Raw genomic sequence first — 18,256 nt, 5'->3', positions numbered from 1 at the left:
ACTTATCACTTAAATGACCTCAAACCAGGCGAAACCACTGTAAGGGTGCAACTGTTATTGGTCCAGGTGTTCCGGGGACCAGCTGCCCGATTAATAATCCAGCCCTTCAGCCTGCGTTCTCTTGCAGCCTCAGACCAGTAATCTTGTCACTAGTCTTGTTTGGCATCACTCCTTTCCAAGCAGAGGAAGTGTTGGCGTGAGCAGAGTGCGCAGGGCGGGTCATCCCTCTTAGTTCCCTGATGACTGATACAAATGCAGACAAGCCTGAGGAGGAAACAGAAGAGGATCAAAACTCCCAGGACTGCAGAGACGCACGGGGAGGAGTTGAGGTGTCACAGTGGTGCTCCCGCGGGTGTCTGCGCCCAATCTCAGCGGCCTCTGATTAAAGAATGATTTATAGGGGCTGGTCGGAGAGGCCCGCTCAGCAATCCGTCTAGTGAATGAGATTTTTCCTCAGGAAGAGGGCGGGTAAATCAAACCTCGGGTGCGAGAAGCCTGCAAAGCTTGGTGACAAGGCTCAGTGATTAAATGTTATAATCACCTCTGCTGAGTGTGTGGCTTGTTTCTGCAACTTGTTTTTTTTTTTTTTTTTATCAAGGATGCTGATGCTGAAAGTTTAGTTTGCCCTTAATTTACAGAACATATGACTTATTTTAGGTCACTACAGGGCGGAGTGTCATCCTTTATACGGTGATATAGAAGAACAACGTGGAACAATTTATGTCAGTGTCATACAGGAGAAAATATCATATAGGAAATGATAAAAATAAATAAGTGCAACAAGAGCAAAGCTTGTAGTCTGTACGTTGAGTATGAGAAGCAGTATCCAATTTTGAGAGACGGTTGGTTTTAGCAGAAATTGGGCTCCAGATATGACAGGACATGATCTGAGTTTTATGGAAAACAAATGTCAATTGTTGGTCCTCTTGTGGAGATCACTGAATAATAGGCCATAGTGTGCTTAGTGACCACTCCATCAGCAGCACTGCTCATTTGTCAGAGAAGCGATGGGGGGGGGGGGGTCTCATCAGACTGCAGGTACAGATGATCCCGACAGCTTAACATCACAGATGGATGAAGTGTCGCTCTGACACACACAGTTTACATTCTCTTCTAAAAGAGTGCACAAACTGAAGTGTTTCAAACATGCAATCCCAGTAATATATAATATGAATGTAGCTACAAAGAGGCTGCTCAGATTAATGATTTATTCCTGACCTCTAGCAGTCAAGTGCTGGGAATCCAGATGCTAACAGTATGAACAGATATGCTGACACTGGAAACTCTAACTCAGTACATTTAGCATCTATGGGCGAACTAGTGACATTGACATGAAGACTGACTTTGTGGATCCTCAGCGGTAAAAAGCTGCTATAGAACACGGCTGTGATGATTTAGTCAGTGTCAAAACCTCCAACATACTCCATGATCCAGAGTAGATTTCAGTCAGACACTTTATCTGTTATCCATATTCCCTTCTTTTATGTACAGGCTTATAAAATGAGGCAGAGACATGTGTTTGAATTAAGGAGATGCCTCAGTGATGTGGTCTACTATAAATCTTTCCCTTCTGAATAGCATATGGTTTTGAGAAGCTACTTTTAGTTTCAGCTGATTCTATACTTCATATATTAAATATTTAAGGCTGCTGTGTAGGCCTAATAAATGCAACCACGTCCCTTAAGTCATATGCATACCCAATAATGCTACAACACTGACACCTGCTGGTCAGATTATGGTAATGCACCCACGGAGGGTCGTGTCAAATTTGGATTTAAAGTGAAAGTGAAAGCTTTTTAGTGGTAAACATCGGATTTCCTGTAAATTTCAGAAGCACGGAGGAACAACAGTTCGACTATCAAGCAGCCCAAACTGTAAGTTAACTCGAAATATTAAATATTTTACTCTTGTGAGTCATTAATGATATGCTATATCAGGGGTGGAAGAAATGTTCAGCTCCTTTACTGAAGTAACAGGACTGCATTCCTGCAAAAACGTGTTTATAGCAAGAATTATCAGCAAAAATGTGCTTTAAGTATCAGGAAATGGCCCCTGTGGCTGAAATGTTATTATACGACATTATTAGATTGTGAATGTGTAAGCAGCGTTTTACTGTTGTAGCTGGTTGAGGCGGAGATAGTTTGATGCCACCATTTTAATCTTTAGCAATCCATTGAATCTTTAAAGTAACGATCAACTCCAGCTGTCAGTAGTGAAGCAAAAAGTACAATGTTTCCCTTTATAAATGTAGTGAAGTAGCTGCAGTAATTTTGATAAAACACTCTACTCATTTCTGTAAAAAGACCATTTATGCTCAGATCAGAATAAGTAAAGGCCTCAAATAAAGTTCCTCAAGATTGTACTTAAGTAAAACACTTTTTTTTTTTTTTTTGCATATCATTATTCCATTAATGCCCCTTTTAATCCACTATGGAAGTGGAAATGATTGGAAATGGTGACGATGAAGTGGACAGTAAAGTGTAGTGCGTGTGTGAACACTGGCTTTACCTCTACAGTGTTTGGGATCCACTGTTGTATGTGTGTACATAACAATAATAATTGTAAAAATCAATCATGTTTTCTTTGACATATTGAACGTATTGAAGTGTTAAGCCTTCCTTTGCCACAAGCTGTGCTTGCACATTAAATGAAGGTGAATACAAAATACAGAATTGACTATGCAGCCTTGTTATTACACCAAATGAGGAAATATATAATGTTTTATGTTATATGAGCAAACCAATGTGTTTTCCATTATTTCACCAAAAAGTCATTCACAGTGAAAGAAATGCACAGCATCCTGCATGCAGTATAATTGGGGCAATTACACAGCGGGTGGTGAGCGGGGGTGAGAGCCCATTCTGTACAGCTGAGGTCTTTTCTGCAGCAGACGCTGGTTCAAAGTATTCTGATGAAATTAGGAAAAGTCATCAAAAGCATCAAAATGGTAAAATTCTGTTTATGGTTGATGGGGGTTAAATTAAACTTGATTATTTTTTCTTTTTCAGTAAAAATGACAAATATTTACATACATGTGGCCGGAAACACTTTGGACTCACATGAGAAGTTTCTTCGTAAGCTTTGCAAAAGAGGTGCGAAGGTAGTCGAACCACCGAAGGAGGCTAAAGTGGCCATTGTCTTCTGTCCCATCGTCAGCCGTTTTCAGTGTGACGTCGATTCGGCGTTATCCAGCACCAGTGGTAAACAATGCAGAAGCCCAGAAGCGCATAAAAATGTTGTCTCTTAGATGCAAACAATGACCCGTGTCCCCTGTCTTTATCAAATAATCAGAATATCAGGATGTGATTCTGGTGGCGATGCATCACACCTTTGACGAGGACTACAGGTTACCCTCTCACAGAGAGCTGAACAACCCTACCGTCAGACTGGTTGTGGACTGCCTGTTTCATGAGACAAAGGGATTCTTTCGTTGCACTTGCAATAAGAAGGCGGTCGAAATGGTCTGTAAAGAGGTAATCAAGCAACAGGTTAAGCACTCTTTTTATATGGTGTAGTATTATATTGGTATATGGTACTGTGATGTCAAACAACATTTACATTGAATGTTGACAATGTAATTCTGCTGATGTTTTCATATCTATGGCAGGTGTACAAGACTAGATGAAAAAAAAAATGATGCATTTATTGATTTTACGGCAACACATTTTCATTTGAAATAATTCTGAACGTATTTCTCATCCCCACCTTTGTATGTACAATAAATTCATTACAGAGCTTAACTATTTTTTTTCCCCCTTTCTGCAGCTGAATCTTGGAAGTAAAGGATTTTCATTTAGAAAATGAAAGAGGCACTGAAGTGCAAGAATGTGGGAGAAAAACATAAAGTGGAATGGAAGAAAGCAACAAAATCAAGTGAATGAGGAAGTAAGGAAGACAAGCCAACTCCCATTTTCACCTGAGTCTGACAAAACTGCTCTTTACGCTGTTTAATCTATGGTGTTGATGCATGTCCATGTGTGATTCCTCACTCTCTCTCACACTCTTTTTTCACTTTCGTGATGGTCCAACAACCATGTGCTGCTCTGCTGTTACAGTTTGTGCTTGCATTTATGAGACACTCTTTCTGCTTCTTTAGATGTAATTTTTGTGTAGACTAGTGAATGCCAGAATAAAATAATCTCATGCATACATACGCAGTCTGGTCTTTGTTGATCTGGGCTCATTTCTTGGTTGGAGGTCTGCTTTACAGCATCACCTTCTCACTGAAGTTGTCAGCGAGACATTCTGTAGCCCCCTGCTTTTGCACAATGGCCCCTGAGACACCAGGACAAGAGAAGTGGAGCTGCAGAGTCCAAGCTCCTGCCGTTACATTGATCCTGTTATCGTTCATCTGCTGGCCACTGTGAAACATATGCTTGGAGCTGTGCATAGGTTATGACTACAAATGTCCTGCTCATGTTGTGATAGATGGAAAAAGCTGCTGTCGATGCACATTTCAAGAGAAAAGTGATGCTTTGAGCTAAATGCTAGTGTCAGCATGCTAGCACGTCCACAGTGACAATGTTGACATTGTATGTCACGGTGGCCTGCCTTTGGGTTTTGCAGCAGCGACTGCCTTAACTCCCCCCCCTGCTCTTCCATTTGATTGAGGGTGCTTTAATGATGAAGTTGTGTGCGTTTGCTGAAGTGTGCGAATTCTGCCGAAGCGTCAGCCTGGCACAACGCTGGACACTGATTCCCCTGGGATGTCTTGTAAATTGTATGCTGATCTGTATGATGGTCTGACTCTTGCTGACTTTGTTGATTCATGTGAGCCTGGAATAGTAATCTTCTCGTACAAGGTGAATGCTCTGTATTCTGTCATGTATTGACCCGGATTTTTGGCTTGTGCTGTTCTTTCTTGGCCATTTAACTCTGTGTCATATTTGCAATTTTATAATCATGATACTAGATTGTCCTGACATATATTGTGAGGTTATGCTGCCTTGTATATGCTGAGATCACTGTAGTATACGTTCAGCTTCATCATGCCTCTGGCTGTATGGAGTCACCAGTTATCCTTGTGTTCTCTGCTGTAGATTCACTGTTGTCCCTGTAGAGCAGCTCTTCCTGTGGAACATATTGTTGCTCTTAAAGCTGCTCTTTCATAATGAGGCCTTTTAGTTTTCTTTACGGTGTAGGGCTGAGGTTAAAGAGCCCTTTCTGTTTTTTGCAGTTGGTGAACACAAGATTGGCCACACTTTAAAGTGTCATCAATCATTAAGTGGTTTTAGTAGATCCTGCGTATTGCATCTGCAATACAAAACCATTGCCTTCAAATGCATTTGGAGCCGGCTTTGTTTTTGTAGTGAATCCTTTAGAGGCAAATGCTTTGGGCCAGTCTTCTTGTAGCACTCTTGATCAAAGGACACTCAACTTAACATGCTTCTGATGTTGTTTCAGGATAAGGTTTGCTAAAGCACTTTCAACATCACCAAGTCTCCCATTTCTTTAAAGAATAGACATTTGAGGAAATATGCTTATTGACGTTGTTGCCAGGAGTCAGATGAGAAGATCGATACCGTTCTCATATCTGTTTGCTAAATTGGAACCCCCAGCAGCTGGTTAGCGTAGCTTAGTACAAAGGCTTGAAACTGGGGGAAACAGCTTGCCTGGCTCTGTTCAAAGATAACAAAATCTGCCTCACAGCAAGTAAAGCTCACTAATTAACATGTTAGATCTTACGGTTTAAGTCATAAAAAAAATCTGAAGTGTAAAAACAACACATTGTGGCTGTTTGGTTATGTTTTAAACTTTTTGGTTGTGGAATCTCCACAGGTTGACTGGCTAATCACAGTGACAAAAGCCTAGCTGTTAACAGCCTTTGTGCTGAGATAAGATTCTGATTGTTACTTCTAATTTAATGTACAAAACACGAGAGTGGCATGGGTCTTCTGATCTAACTCCCCAAAATGTCAACCTATTTCTTGCAAAAATCCTCACATGAGCTACAGTTCCTGGTGCCCTGCAGGGCTGGCTGACTTTATGGAAAAGAAGCAGCTTCTGTCTTGAGAGAATTTAAAGTGACTTGAAGAATATTTTTCTTTCATAAAAGTGAAATCTCCAGTGCATTTATCTCATTCTCACTGGAAAGTTCAGTTCTTGATTCCTCGTCCCCTTTTATCACGTGAAAGAAAAGATGGCCTTTGTCTTATTGTTTATAGAATACAATACAACGAAATATGTGATGGTTAATTAAGCTACGTGTTGTATGTAACGGGCAATAACAGTGACTTAAACAGCTGACTGCACTACACATATTTGTCCACAAGATGGCAGTTGAAGCTGACATTTTCTCTGGTTTGAGGCACAGAGGCTGCTTGGTAGGCCGACAGCCGCAGACTCTCCAGATACTCCATTACTGACAAAGTTGATGTTGCAAATTCAGGATCTTGGCAGTGAAAATTAAAATGGATGGCGAATGAGGAGACGGCTTTCAAAAATAACCATTTGGAACTGAAAATTCTGTCAGTATCGGTCTTGATACGATAATTTCACAGCTTCATTTAAATTTCTATTTTCTAAAATGAAACCAAAAAGAAAGAAAAAAAAGTCTTTTAAAGTAGAAATCCATGCTAGTCTCATTAAATTCATATTATCATGTTGTTGTTGTTTTTTTCTTGACATTCTTGAACGCACCTCAACTGAAACACTAGAACGCATCCTGTTTGCATCGGTGCACACACTGCAGGCCCACATCTGCATATGAACGTGGAGACATGCCAACATGCAAACAAACAGACACACACACACACACATGCCCTCGCACTAATACACACAAACGCACTGTGTACAAACCAAAAGTGAGTTCTCACAGACAGGAAATGATGTCAGTTCTTGTCTCCAAGGAGATGGAGGCAGTTGCTAAGATACTGTGACACTAGGATTTTTCTCTCTGTTTTCTCCCCCCCCCCTGTCTCTCTAACACACACACACACACACACACACACACACACACACACACACACACAGGGATGTCACCATGAATAACTCGAAACTCTCCCTTGTATCTCTCTTATTACACAGATGGCAATGAGCACCAATCCAACTTTTTTCAGTTGCATTTCTAAAAATAACCACCAAAAATATCACTTTGTTCACAACCCCAATTGGACGCTTGGGGCCATTAAACAGATCACTAATGCTCCTCACCCAAATCTAACATCAACGCTTCTGCTACAAAAATTATCCACATTCCTAATCTTGGCTTTGAACTGCTTGCAATTACTCAACCACCCACTTCCAGAGTGGCGAGGCCTGTAGCTAGTATCCCGAAACGATGGAAGTGATGGATGTGTATCAGCACCCCTCCAAAGCTTCTTCACAGTGTGAGCTGCACCTCTCTCGTGCTATCAGCATGCCACATATGTCTTGGCACTAGCATGTTGCTGCCAAATCCTCATCGCCCTCCCCTTCTCCTCCCCTGTGGCTCCTAACACAGCATTAAGAGTTTATGGGGTTTTGGTTGTATTGGAAATGCCATGCACTCGTCTTCTGGATAGCAGGATTAGCTCTCAGCGCTGTATTTCTACTCCAAGAGCCTTCCTGTACTGATGACACAAGCAATACAGGGATGAGTGTTTGTTCATTTACTGTGCACAAATGCATGTCCCTCTCCCTCCCTCCACTCCATGGCTCCCACACACACACACACACACACACACACACACACACACGCGATCAAGGGTGCCTGCGCACACACAAGCGTACCATACATGCATAAGGGGGATATCAGATTCAATGTGCAATGACACAGTGAGGACATAGAGTGGGAAGAGGGGGAAGGAGGGAGAAGCACAGGATGGGTTTGGCATGGGCGGCGTGGAATCATTTTAAATGGCGCGGGGGTTGGAAGGCAAAAAGATGTACAGGGAGAGGAGAAGACGAGAGTGGCAGCAAAAGCCCTGAAAGGCAGCCAGGGTCGGGGGAGAGGCTGGATGTAGGCTAAGATTTCAGCATGAGTGATAGGGAATGAGGGAAGAGGGAGAAAAGAGGGAAAGGAGGAATATCCTCTGCACCACTGTGTGACTGGAAATTTAATAGAGGGAGCGAGATAGAGGGAGAAAGAGAGGGAAGGAGAGAGAGGTAGATGGGTGGGAGAGAGAGAGAGAGAGAGAGAGAGAGAGAGAGGCAGAGGAGGGGGAGGGGAGAGGAAGAGAGAGGCAAAAGGCACAGAGACCTCATTGCTGTGCAGCTTTCAGCAAAAGCTAGTGGTCGTGAACAATGCTCACTACGGCATTCACCGAGAGGGAGGGGAGGAGCGAGGGAGAGGGTGAGGGAGAGAGAGAGTATATATCTTGGGAGTCTTTCTGAAGCATAACTGGCCTTCTCCGTCCTTTGACCTTTAGTGTGAGCTGAGGCAGAGCAAAGATGCGCTGAGATTTGTTTTTCCCTATGAACTAGCCTTTGGTTGTGGATACAAAGCTCCAAAGCATGCTTCTTCTTCATCTGCACACATTTTCTACTGAAACAAATGCTACAGTCTCCTCCATGTGAGGGGGTGTTGTGGGGGGGTGGGGAGGTGATTATAGGAGCTAAAGAACTTGACCAATGTGGACACACGCATGACAAAGATCAATAATGGGAGGCCACTTAGAGAGAAAGAATGGTATCTCTTTACTAGCTAAAGCTTTCTTTATTGGCTAATAACTTGCTGACATCTTTCTCAATTTACTAATTGAACCATGCAGCATTCCACTAGTAGCCCACTAAACTCTGGACCCTGCTCACAAAATCCTTCATTTGCACATTTTCAAACACATCTGAAGGTTTGAGTTTTATATTCGAAGCTCAAAAATCTGCAGAGTGTTTACTCACCAAGTCTGGGCGCTGATAGCAAATAATAGAAGTGGTGGCGTCCTTGTGTAGGGCTTTAAATCAACCGTTGTGAACCACTTTTTTGGGGTGTGGGGAGAAAGAATACTCATGTGCAAAGACTGCAGAAAACAGGTCTCATTAGTTTGCTAGATTTAATCTGAGCTGGCCGTTACTTAAATGCATGTGCTAGCACTGCACATTCATTACGAATATGGACGTTAGTAGGCCTACAGAACTCTTTAAGACTCAGTGGAGCAGAAATGTTTCTTACTGCAGACGTTTATGGTTCAGCAGTGAACAGGTGTCTATTCCATGGTGGTAAACACTGAAAAGTGACCAGAAATGCTTGAAATTTCGCAGAGATGGAAGAAACACAGTGACTCAATTTATTCTGATTCAATGCTGCTGAGTCATATTAATAAATATGAATACATACTCATTACATGCATAGAGCTTATGTTGCATCGGGGATAAGAGACAAAACCTGCAGACTGCAAAATAAACCAAATGGAGTGTAAGGAATCTTGCAACGTTTAGCCATGGATGTGGAGATTAGACGTTTGACAATCTAAAGAGCGCAGGTTCATCCATAAGTAGTTAGTCCTTCATCTATTCTTCTGATGCTGTCTTAGTGGGATTCAGACTGAAACATACGGAATGTGCGTAAAGAGCCGCTTATGCTGGACGCAAAATGCTCTGCCCACCGGGCGCCGTCGCGTTTGCTGCCTGCGTTCCTCTCCAAGGATGATAAGGCGCATGGATGCACTCGTCCCAGACCTCGTCCCTAAATGCGATAATACTAACACCATTTTCTCCAACGACCCTTAATCTGATCTCTTGTGTTTTTTTTCCCCCCAGTGCGTGTGTGCTTGTGTGTGTGTGTATGTGTGTGTATGGATTGTGTTCATCTTTAACCTGCCATAGCCCCCCGCGTTGCGTTGGCGCTGCGGAATAGCCTACAAGAACAAGAGCCAGCTCACAGCCGTGGAAACAAGCGAATCAATTTAGGGACGAGAAAAGGAGAGACAGATAGCGGGGTTGGAAAACTGACGATCGGGAGAAGGGACGAGGGGAGAGAAAACATCGACCTTACGCCGCAGCTGCCGAAACATTAAGGTACGTGTATGTTGGATGTACAGGTAGAAGGGACTGAAATGGCCGGCGTAATTATTGCATTTGTTACCTAATCTGCATGGATGCTGAAATCACTGACCGGACGACAAAGACTGAATAATGAAACGTACAAAGGTTGCGCAGATGAACAGTAATTCAAGTAAATAATTAATATGAGCAAACGATACAGTCAGGGTCGATGTCAGCTGAAGAAAGTCGCGGTAGTCCTTGCAAATGTACTAAAATAACACGGTTCCTTATGTAAGCCCGTGTGTTTCACATGTCCTCGCATATTATTTCCCCCCCTCCCCAAAAAAATGCTGAGCCCGTGGATTATTTTTGGGTGCAGTCGTGTTGTCATTACCCTGAAGAGAGAATGGATGCAAGCCATTTTGTAATGCAGCATGTGCAGAATTAGGCCTATTCAGAATTTCAATTGCGTTCCCGAGAAGGTGCGCCGTAGTGAGCGCAGCTGCATAGATGAATAAGACCATTCTGTTGAATTGTAGGAGATATTAAGCTAGAGGCTATATGATGAGCAGAGATTGCAGATTAGAGGTTGCGACTGCAGGAGGAGTTCTCAGGTTATGGCTTTTTTTTTTTTTTTTGGTGCTTTTTTTTTTTTTTTTTTTTCCTGAGTTGATATGAGAGAAACAGGGGAAATATAAATGTCATCAGCTGAAAGTTGAGGAAATATTTGACATGAACCCGCAATATTCCCTCTCTAAAAACGCTGGTTGTATCTATACTGGTGAAATGCGTCCCATCCTACCCCGATTCCCACGTCCTGAATCAATCTAGTGTTGTCATAGTTACAGCAGATGATGTTGGCCCTGCTGCACCTGTGTCGCTTTGTGTTCATCTCGACCATCTGTAAATACATGAGGTCTAATTGGGCCTTGTGTAGGCATACAGGAATCATCCCACAGCCCAGAGCCTCGCTGTTTATTGAAAACAACACCACGATTTTTGCCTCTTCATAAACCTTAATGACTCTGTTGTGGAGAGCAGGGCATTGATACAATCAGGCGCTTACGATGATGTGATTGGTTTGTAGCAATTGGTCAGCAGCTTGCAGCTAATTTGTCTTTTCACGACTGAGCGCTTTCTCAGGCCTGATCGAATAATCAATATCTACATGGTTGCAATCTGCTCTTGACAGGGAAAAGAAACGGCTAAGATCAAGACAGAGAAATACCTGTGAGTGAAATTGTTTAGAAAAAACACAATACAGCCCATGTTTTAAACATGCCATGAACCCTGAACACATTCTGCACAAGGACGAGGATTTAAGGAACTGGCCCTCAGATGAGTCAAGGTGTTATATCGTAGAGAAAAATGACCGTCATGGGTGTACGCTGCTGTTCTTGTGGAGAACTTGAAGATGGGAGGTCAAGGCAACAGGAGTCCTGCTCGTAGACTCAAGGTCTCTCCCTTAATACAATTTTACCCTGTATGGTGTTTCATATAGATTGTTCTTACTGTCTCTGCCCAGCGGTTTTTGCCACCTAATGCAAAGATAAAATGTAGTGTTACTTTGAGGAGAAGATACACCAAATTGTTGATGGGAAATGCACCTTTCCTGTAATGATGAAATGAAGGAAACAGGAGCTTTAAAAACAGCTATTTTGCATTTTTTTTCTTTTTTTTGGGGGGGATTTTTGTTTACCACAACCACTCATCTCTCGCATTTACATTTGAGGAAAACAAACTTCTCTATTAGGTCGGCGTTTGCACATTGCACAAGACTGGTGGCAGAAGCAGGAGAAATTAAGGAAACACATTCACCTGCTAAAGAGAGCCAATCCATCCAAAAGAAAAAAGGACAAAGCTCTTGGCCAGTGTCTCTACTGAAGCTCCAGTGTATGAAACACTGCATGGACGAACAACTTCTGTTTTTGAGAGCAGTGGTATGATCAATTATTTGACCAGCTGAATATTAATTTAGTGTTTTGATGCTTCCATGAATCATTTTCTGTTGAGCCTGACCATTGTAACTATCAAACCACCATTCTGACATCCGGGACACACCTTGAGAAATCTTTTCTCCAGCTCAGACTAATTATTGAAATACATAATTTCCTGTCGGATGGGGATGAGAAAGAGACTCTTCAAGGAAGGACGGCAGTGTAAAGAACACCATAATGATGAGTGCTGCAGAAGGCCTGCATTCAGTAACATCGAGGTTCAGAGATGACTAATGTGTTGTTATTTCTCTGTGGCAGTTACAGTTGGGACGGTTGTGGATATGGATGTGTGAATATCTGTGTGTGTGATAGAGAGAGAGAGAGTCTGTGGGATGTGCACAGCATCTGAAAAAAGTCTATTTTTAGCATGCACTCCCTTATGAGCCTTCTTAATAGCTGCTTTAAGAGTTCTCAGAGCTATGTTTTTAATAAAGACTGATGTTGACCTAATCCTCAGACCTTGTAGATATTAAGATTCATGGCAAATTTGTTCCCCCTGTTGCAATATTTAAGGCCAAGGTTCAGCTGAGTGCTTTCTCAGGACTCCCTGCGCATATGCAAACTTATATTTTCATATACAAAAATAGATCTTCTGCATTCAGTGTTTGTTCCTCTAGATAAACACATCTACTGATTGAAAGACTCTTGATTTTGTATCTGGATGCTGCGAAGGGAGTAACATTAAGCTTTAAGTGAAATAGAAGTTGATTTAGACCATGAAAGTGCGGCTGATCGGTTTTGTTCAGCTGAACACAGTAATGTGGAATAGGGCACTGGACAGTAAAAACACAAGATGGTGAGTGAGCAGGTTGCCACAGCAACCGTGTTTCTAGGAGCGCATGCATCGTCGCTGCATAGGAGAGGAGATGCTAAGGACTGCCATGGAAGCTTTTCAGAAATGATCAATTTATTAGAGAGTAACCATGTTTGGAAAATGCAATCCTAGACTGATCTTATATGAAATATGAATGTTGCTAACACAGTGGCTGTATACATCAGTGACAAGCAACAAAGATCTTATTTGTTTTCGACAGACAACACAGGCTTGTGACTGCCGGAGTCATAGTGTCGAGCACGACGCGTTGGAGAACACAATGAGCACTTTCTATTTGGTCTAATCATTGTAAAGGAAACAACTCAACCTTTTCTAAATTTAGTGAGTCTGCTGATGCTTGCAGCCATTTTTGTTTCAAGAAGTGTGACACACAAACTGTATCTGTTTCAAAAGCCATAAAAACATTTTGCACCAATCTTCTTCTTGTTTTCATGTTTGGTTCATCAACTTTAGTGGCTGAAGATTAGATGTGTGTTGCTTATTGTACACAGCATGTGCATTGCAGTAAAATTTCAGGAGTCAATAATCATTCCTTCATATCTTAATTGCTAAATTACTGCTGCTGCCTCACGAGGGATTGCATGAATCTCTGCATTAACCTTAGGTCTAGATGAGTCTTGCTGGCCGTTGTAATTGCATTCACTAACCTTGCATTCTTTTAAACGTGATATTCTACTTCTGCCGGTGTGTTTCTGACTAGAAGCATACCAGTATCATAAAGTGGATGATGAGACTGTCATCCTAATGGGTCTGCTGCAGCACTTGTGACCCAGCTGGAGGTTTTCGAATTTTGTGGCCATTTCAGACCATGACCCAGATGTTAAGTTCAACCTATGAAGAAAATGGCAGCTGACTCACCAGTTAGACTACAGGCCACAATTTGAGAGCCACCTCTTTAGAAAAGAAGGACTGACCCAGCTTGTCATACGCTCTGGCGACAGGACATTGTAATATTTTGAGATTTAAATTCAGCGCTGGGAAGACATGCATACATGTGCTAGGCTAGAATCTTAAAGCTACTGCACTTACTTGACCTCCTTCCTCTCTCTTCTTTTCTGTCTTCCCCCTACAGTGCGAAGCGACAGCCACTACAGAGACGACGCTTTCAAGAGCAAATCCTCCCCCAAACTTGATATCTGTTCTAATAAATGTCATGGGAACCAAAAATACAGGGTTTCCTAACATGACATGTTGAAAGGAACAAGGTTTTTGATCGTCGAATCAGCATGAGCGAAGTAAAATAAAAACCTATTAATGATAAATCGAGCCTTTAACATAACATTACACTTTATCTTCTCATTTTTTAAAGTCACTGATTGAAGGAGAAGAAAATCTGAATAAGAGCATACAACATGAACATCAAGATAAGCACTTAAATTCCCTTGTTTGGAGGTGACTGATCAACATCATAGCAATAGGGGTGGGTCATGACTCAGTTGCCATGCGTGTTGTCATGGTGACCAGCCCCTGTACCCCTTCCCCCCTCCTCTGGTTGGTCCAGCTTTTGTTGTGGTTTCACAACCATGGACCTCAGCTGACAGAGGCAGCACCCCCCTGCCCCACCCTCTGTACCTGCTCCAATCAGGCGAGCCGTGTCATCTGTACAAGGAAGAGTTTAGATCAAGTCCCAGACAGTATTTCAGAGAACACAAGATACCTCAATCTACAAGAGAACACAATTCAGGTAAATATGGCCTCATCTGCAAACAGACCATACATTCTGACTGAATTAATTTATTTTGACAGCAGTAATTTTGAGGTTGCTACAACATGCCTCCATGTTTTTGTTTCCACACCAGGTGATCAAGTCTGACACATTTAAGCACCTGCGGCATTTGGAAATCCTCCAGCTCTCCAAGAACCACATCCGGCAAATTGAGGTGGGAGCTTTCAATGGCCTCCCCAACCTCAACACACTGGAGCTTTTTGACAACCGTCTCACAGTGGTGCCGTCACAAGCCTTTGAGTACCTCAGCAAGCTAAGGGAACTATGGCTACGAAACAACCCCATCGAGACACTGCCGGCATTTGCCTTTCACCGTGTTCCTTCTTTACGCCGTCTCGATCTAGGGGAACTCAGGAAGCTGGATTTCATCTCAGAGGCTGCTTTTGAAGGTCTGGTCAACTTGCGCTTCTTGAATCTTGGCATGTGTGGCTTGAAAGATATCCCTAACCTCACCCCACTGGTACGACTCGAGGAGTTGGAGCTGTCAGGGAATCAGCTGGGGATAGTCAGGCCAGGATCTTTCCAGGGCCTGGTGTCACTTCGCAAGCTGTGGCTAATGCACTCCAGAGTGTCAGTTATTGAACGCAATGCTTTTGATGACCTCAAAAACTTGGAGGAGCTCAACCTCTCCCACAATTCCCTGCATTCTCTGCCCCATGACCTCTTCACCCCTTTGCACCAGTTGGAGAGAGTACACCTCAACCACAACCCCTGGGTGTGCAACTGTGACGTTCTGTGGCTCAGCTGGTGGCTGAAAGAAACAGTTCCCAGCAACACCACATGTTGCGCTCGCTGCCATGCGCCCCCAGGTCTAAAGGGAAAGTACATTGGGGAACTAGACCAGAGCCACTTTACCTGCTATGCCCCAGTGATTGTTGAGCCACCCACTGACCTCAATGTCACTGAGGGCATGGCCGCTGAGCTGAAATGTCGCACTGGAACGTCGATGACCTCTGTGAATTGGTTCACTCCAAATGGCACTCTGATGACCCACGGATCATACCGAGTTAGGATCTCAGTGCTTCATGACGGAACACTGAACTTCACAAACGTGACCGTGCAAGATACTGGGCAGTACACTTGCATGGTAACCAACTCTGCTGGAAACACCACTGCAACCGCCGTGCTCAATGTGTCTGCTTCAGACCCCAGCAACAGCTACAGCTATTTCACCACTGTCACTGTGGAAACAGTAGAGACAGTAAGAGGAGAAGAGGAGAACTCAGCAAGACAGTATATTAACGAGACCTTCATAGATTTTCCTAATCCTACTGTTCAGAGAGGGGTGTTAGAGGGCCGACCTGGCATCACTATATCGCCTTCTCTCTCCTCTCTTTCTTCACTGTCTCCACGGGCCAACAGAGCTACTGAAAACGCAGTGACTGTGTCCATAATGGAGGTAACTAACATTCCAGGCCTGGATGATGTAATGAAAACGACTAAGATCATCATTGGTTGCTTCGTGGCCATTACTTTTATGGCAGCTGTAATGTTGGTGGTCTTCTATAAGCTCCGGAAGCAGCATCAGCTACACAAACACCACGGTCCTGCCAGAGCCATTGAAATTGTCAATGTAGAAGATGAGATCGGAGCAGGGGCCGGGAGTGGCATCTCTGGTGGATCAACAATGAATTCTGGCAGTGGTGGAGAAGGAACCCTAAGGATACATCATCCAGAAATAGTCAACCTTCCCAACATTGGCCGTACAGATACTCTCAACCATTACTACAAGACTCATCATTTCAACAACAACGTGATGGGTCTTAGTATTGGCGAAGGGATGGGACCAGGAGGGATGCTGACTAAGAACCAGCAAGGCCAGGATATCCCCATCTCCTGTACCTCGGTTCCAATCTCTACATCTAATTTGCTCTCCTCATCAGGCAATGGCACCAACGCCAACCCCAGTTCTATGTCCCCTCCGCTGCCAATGTCTCTGCCCATGCCTACTATGGGCTTACATGGATCGATTAAGGGTTTCATAAGCCAAAACCAGAATCCCCAAATGGAGCCTCTCCTCTTCAAGGGGAGCTCGAAGGAAAACGTCCAAGAGACTCAGATCTGAAAAACAAAAGCGAGAGTATAGAGAGAGAGTGAGCAAGAGTCGGAGACAGAGAGGGGATTGATGTTGGGTTTATACGCGGAATGATTAGACACTAGAGTGCATTGACATTACACCAGGAGAGAGGATAGACTGACACGGCAATACACAAACACATAGACTTATCCGTGACAGTGTACTGAGCCAAGGATTACCACAATGGGCCACTTGTGTTTGTAGTAACGATCATGGCCATGGAGATCAAGGAATGGACATTGCTACAATGTAAATCTGTGCCAAAGCAAATGTTTTTTGCAGTTTCTACAAGCTGTGTTCTCATAGGGAAAAACTAGCCTTTCAGAGTAATCAGTCCCCAAATTGTTGTTGGCCAGCAGAGATGAAAGACATGCATAGCACTCACCACACTGAAGATCGGACATGTTACAGAACAAAACCCAAGAGACATTTTTCTTCCACACAAAACACAAGCCACACTCTCTCTCGAGTGACTCAATAGACTTTCTCAAGGTGACAATTATGTAGGCATAAATAGATGGACAAAAAGGTACAGTGCAGTACAAACTACTGTGAAAAATCCACAAATTATATAAATATATTTTCATTTAAATATGTATCATTGCAGACTCCGATGCAGAGATATTTTGGGGTGGATGTATAAGCTGGTATAGTTTCTTTGTGAATAATCAGGGGCGGTGATAGTGGAGGTTGGTTATGATACATGTTTTAAGTTTGGCTACTTCTCAGAAACATAAGGGCTCAATTGCAACACTCATTGTGAATCTTTGAATTGGCTTTGTGACATAAAGTCCATTTAGGTTGTAGAACAGTAAATGCAGATCTCTGTTTGACAAACTTTTTTCTGTTGCTTCAGTAATAATCATTACAGACTTTTGTGTTCTGAGAGTGTATTATGTATTTTGTAAAAGCCAGCTACTTGGTATTTGAATTGACAATTCTGATACTTAAATGCCAGCATCAAATAATGGTGAAACGACTTTCCACAGACACGGAAAGGTAATCCAATGCAGAGAACTGTATGGGTAAAATAAAGTGTTGACAATGTGTTATTTGAATCAGATCAGTAGCCAGATATTTGCTTTTAGACAGGAATTTGATATGACCTCCTTGCTCATGGTTATCATAATCATGCCATAAAATGCTGTTATAAGGATGATTAGACATCCAACTGCAACAGCATTCAAGAAGGGATTAAACATCCATCTTAGGATGATTGGAATGAATGGAAATGTACAGTATATTAATAATAATAATGTCTGGTTGTATGACAATTGTAAGATCCACATTTTTACAGTGTAACTTTCATATGTTAAATGCCATTTACGCTTCTTGCGTTCCAACTATGTATTTCTTTATTTTTGTTAGTTTGATATAATGTGTACAGTTGTCTAGCCATGTATCATTACGTGTGAAATAAATCAATCATATATTGGGTTGTGGCTGGTCAATATGGCAACCACATAAGTAAAGAGTGAGACGTTATGCAGGCCTCTGTGCTAAACCTGGATTGAATGTATGGTTTGTGGTTTAGCCATTAGTCATCCTGTTAATGATAGGTGCCATCTGCTCTATTAACATGTTCAGACAGGCCTTTAGTCAGTCTCCTATAGATGTTCTACAGACACTACTGGGTTTGCAAAATTAGTGTTTTTAACAGAACAAGATGAACTTAGTTTTAAGGAAAGTGCTTTTGTCTGAAATTAGCCCTCACTGTGCTT

At 42.6% G+C, this 18,256-nt stretch overlaps 1 protein-coding gene and 1 long non-coding RNA gene across 2 annotated transcripts; both read left to right on the top strand.

The window, feature by feature from the left end:
- The first annotated feature begins 1,735 nt into the window (after positions 1–1,735).
- On the top strand, positions 1,736–4,148 carry LOC143339298 (uncharacterized). Its single transcript, XR_013079318.1, has 4 exons — positions 1,736–1,874; positions 3,009–3,200; positions 3,292–3,473; positions 3,766–4,148. It is a non-coding gene; the product is annotated as an uncharacterized LOC143339298 (long non-coding RNA).
- A 5,346-nt stretch (positions 4,149–9,494) lies between these two features.
- On the top strand, positions 9,495–17,970 carry lrrc4bb (leucine rich repeat containing 4Bb). The gene is made up of 3 exons (XM_076759358.1): positions 9,495–9,933; positions 13,805–14,416; positions 14,532–17,970. Exons 2-3 carry the CDS (start codon positions 14,174–14,176, stop codon positions 16,521–16,523), a joined length of 2,235 nt encoding a protein of 744 aa, XP_076615473.1. The 5' UTR covers positions 9,495–9,933; positions 13,805–14,173; the 3' UTR covers positions 16,524–17,970.
- Positions 17,971–18,256: the final 286 nt, after the last annotated feature.

Source organism: Chaetodon auriga, chromosome 20 (assembly GCF_051107435.1).
Source record: "Chaetodon auriga isolate fChaAug3 chromosome 20, fChaAug3.hap1, whole genome shotgun sequence".
NCBI lineage: Eukaryota > Metazoa > Chordata > Actinopteri > Chaetodontiformes > Chaetodontidae > Chaetodon > Chaetodon auriga.
Note: the sequence above shows the minus strand (reverse complement) of the source record. Positions and strands in the feature narration are given on the sequence as shown.

Coding starts and splice junctions, on each gene's coding strand:
- lrrc4bb (XM_076759358.1), top strand. CDS start 14,174: ATGCGTGTTGTCATGGTGACCAGCCCCTGTACCCCTTCCCCCCTCCTC. Junction 14,417..14,531: donor TACAAGAGAACACAATTCAG/GTAAATATGGCC, acceptor TTTCCACACCAG/GTGATCAAGTCTGACACATT.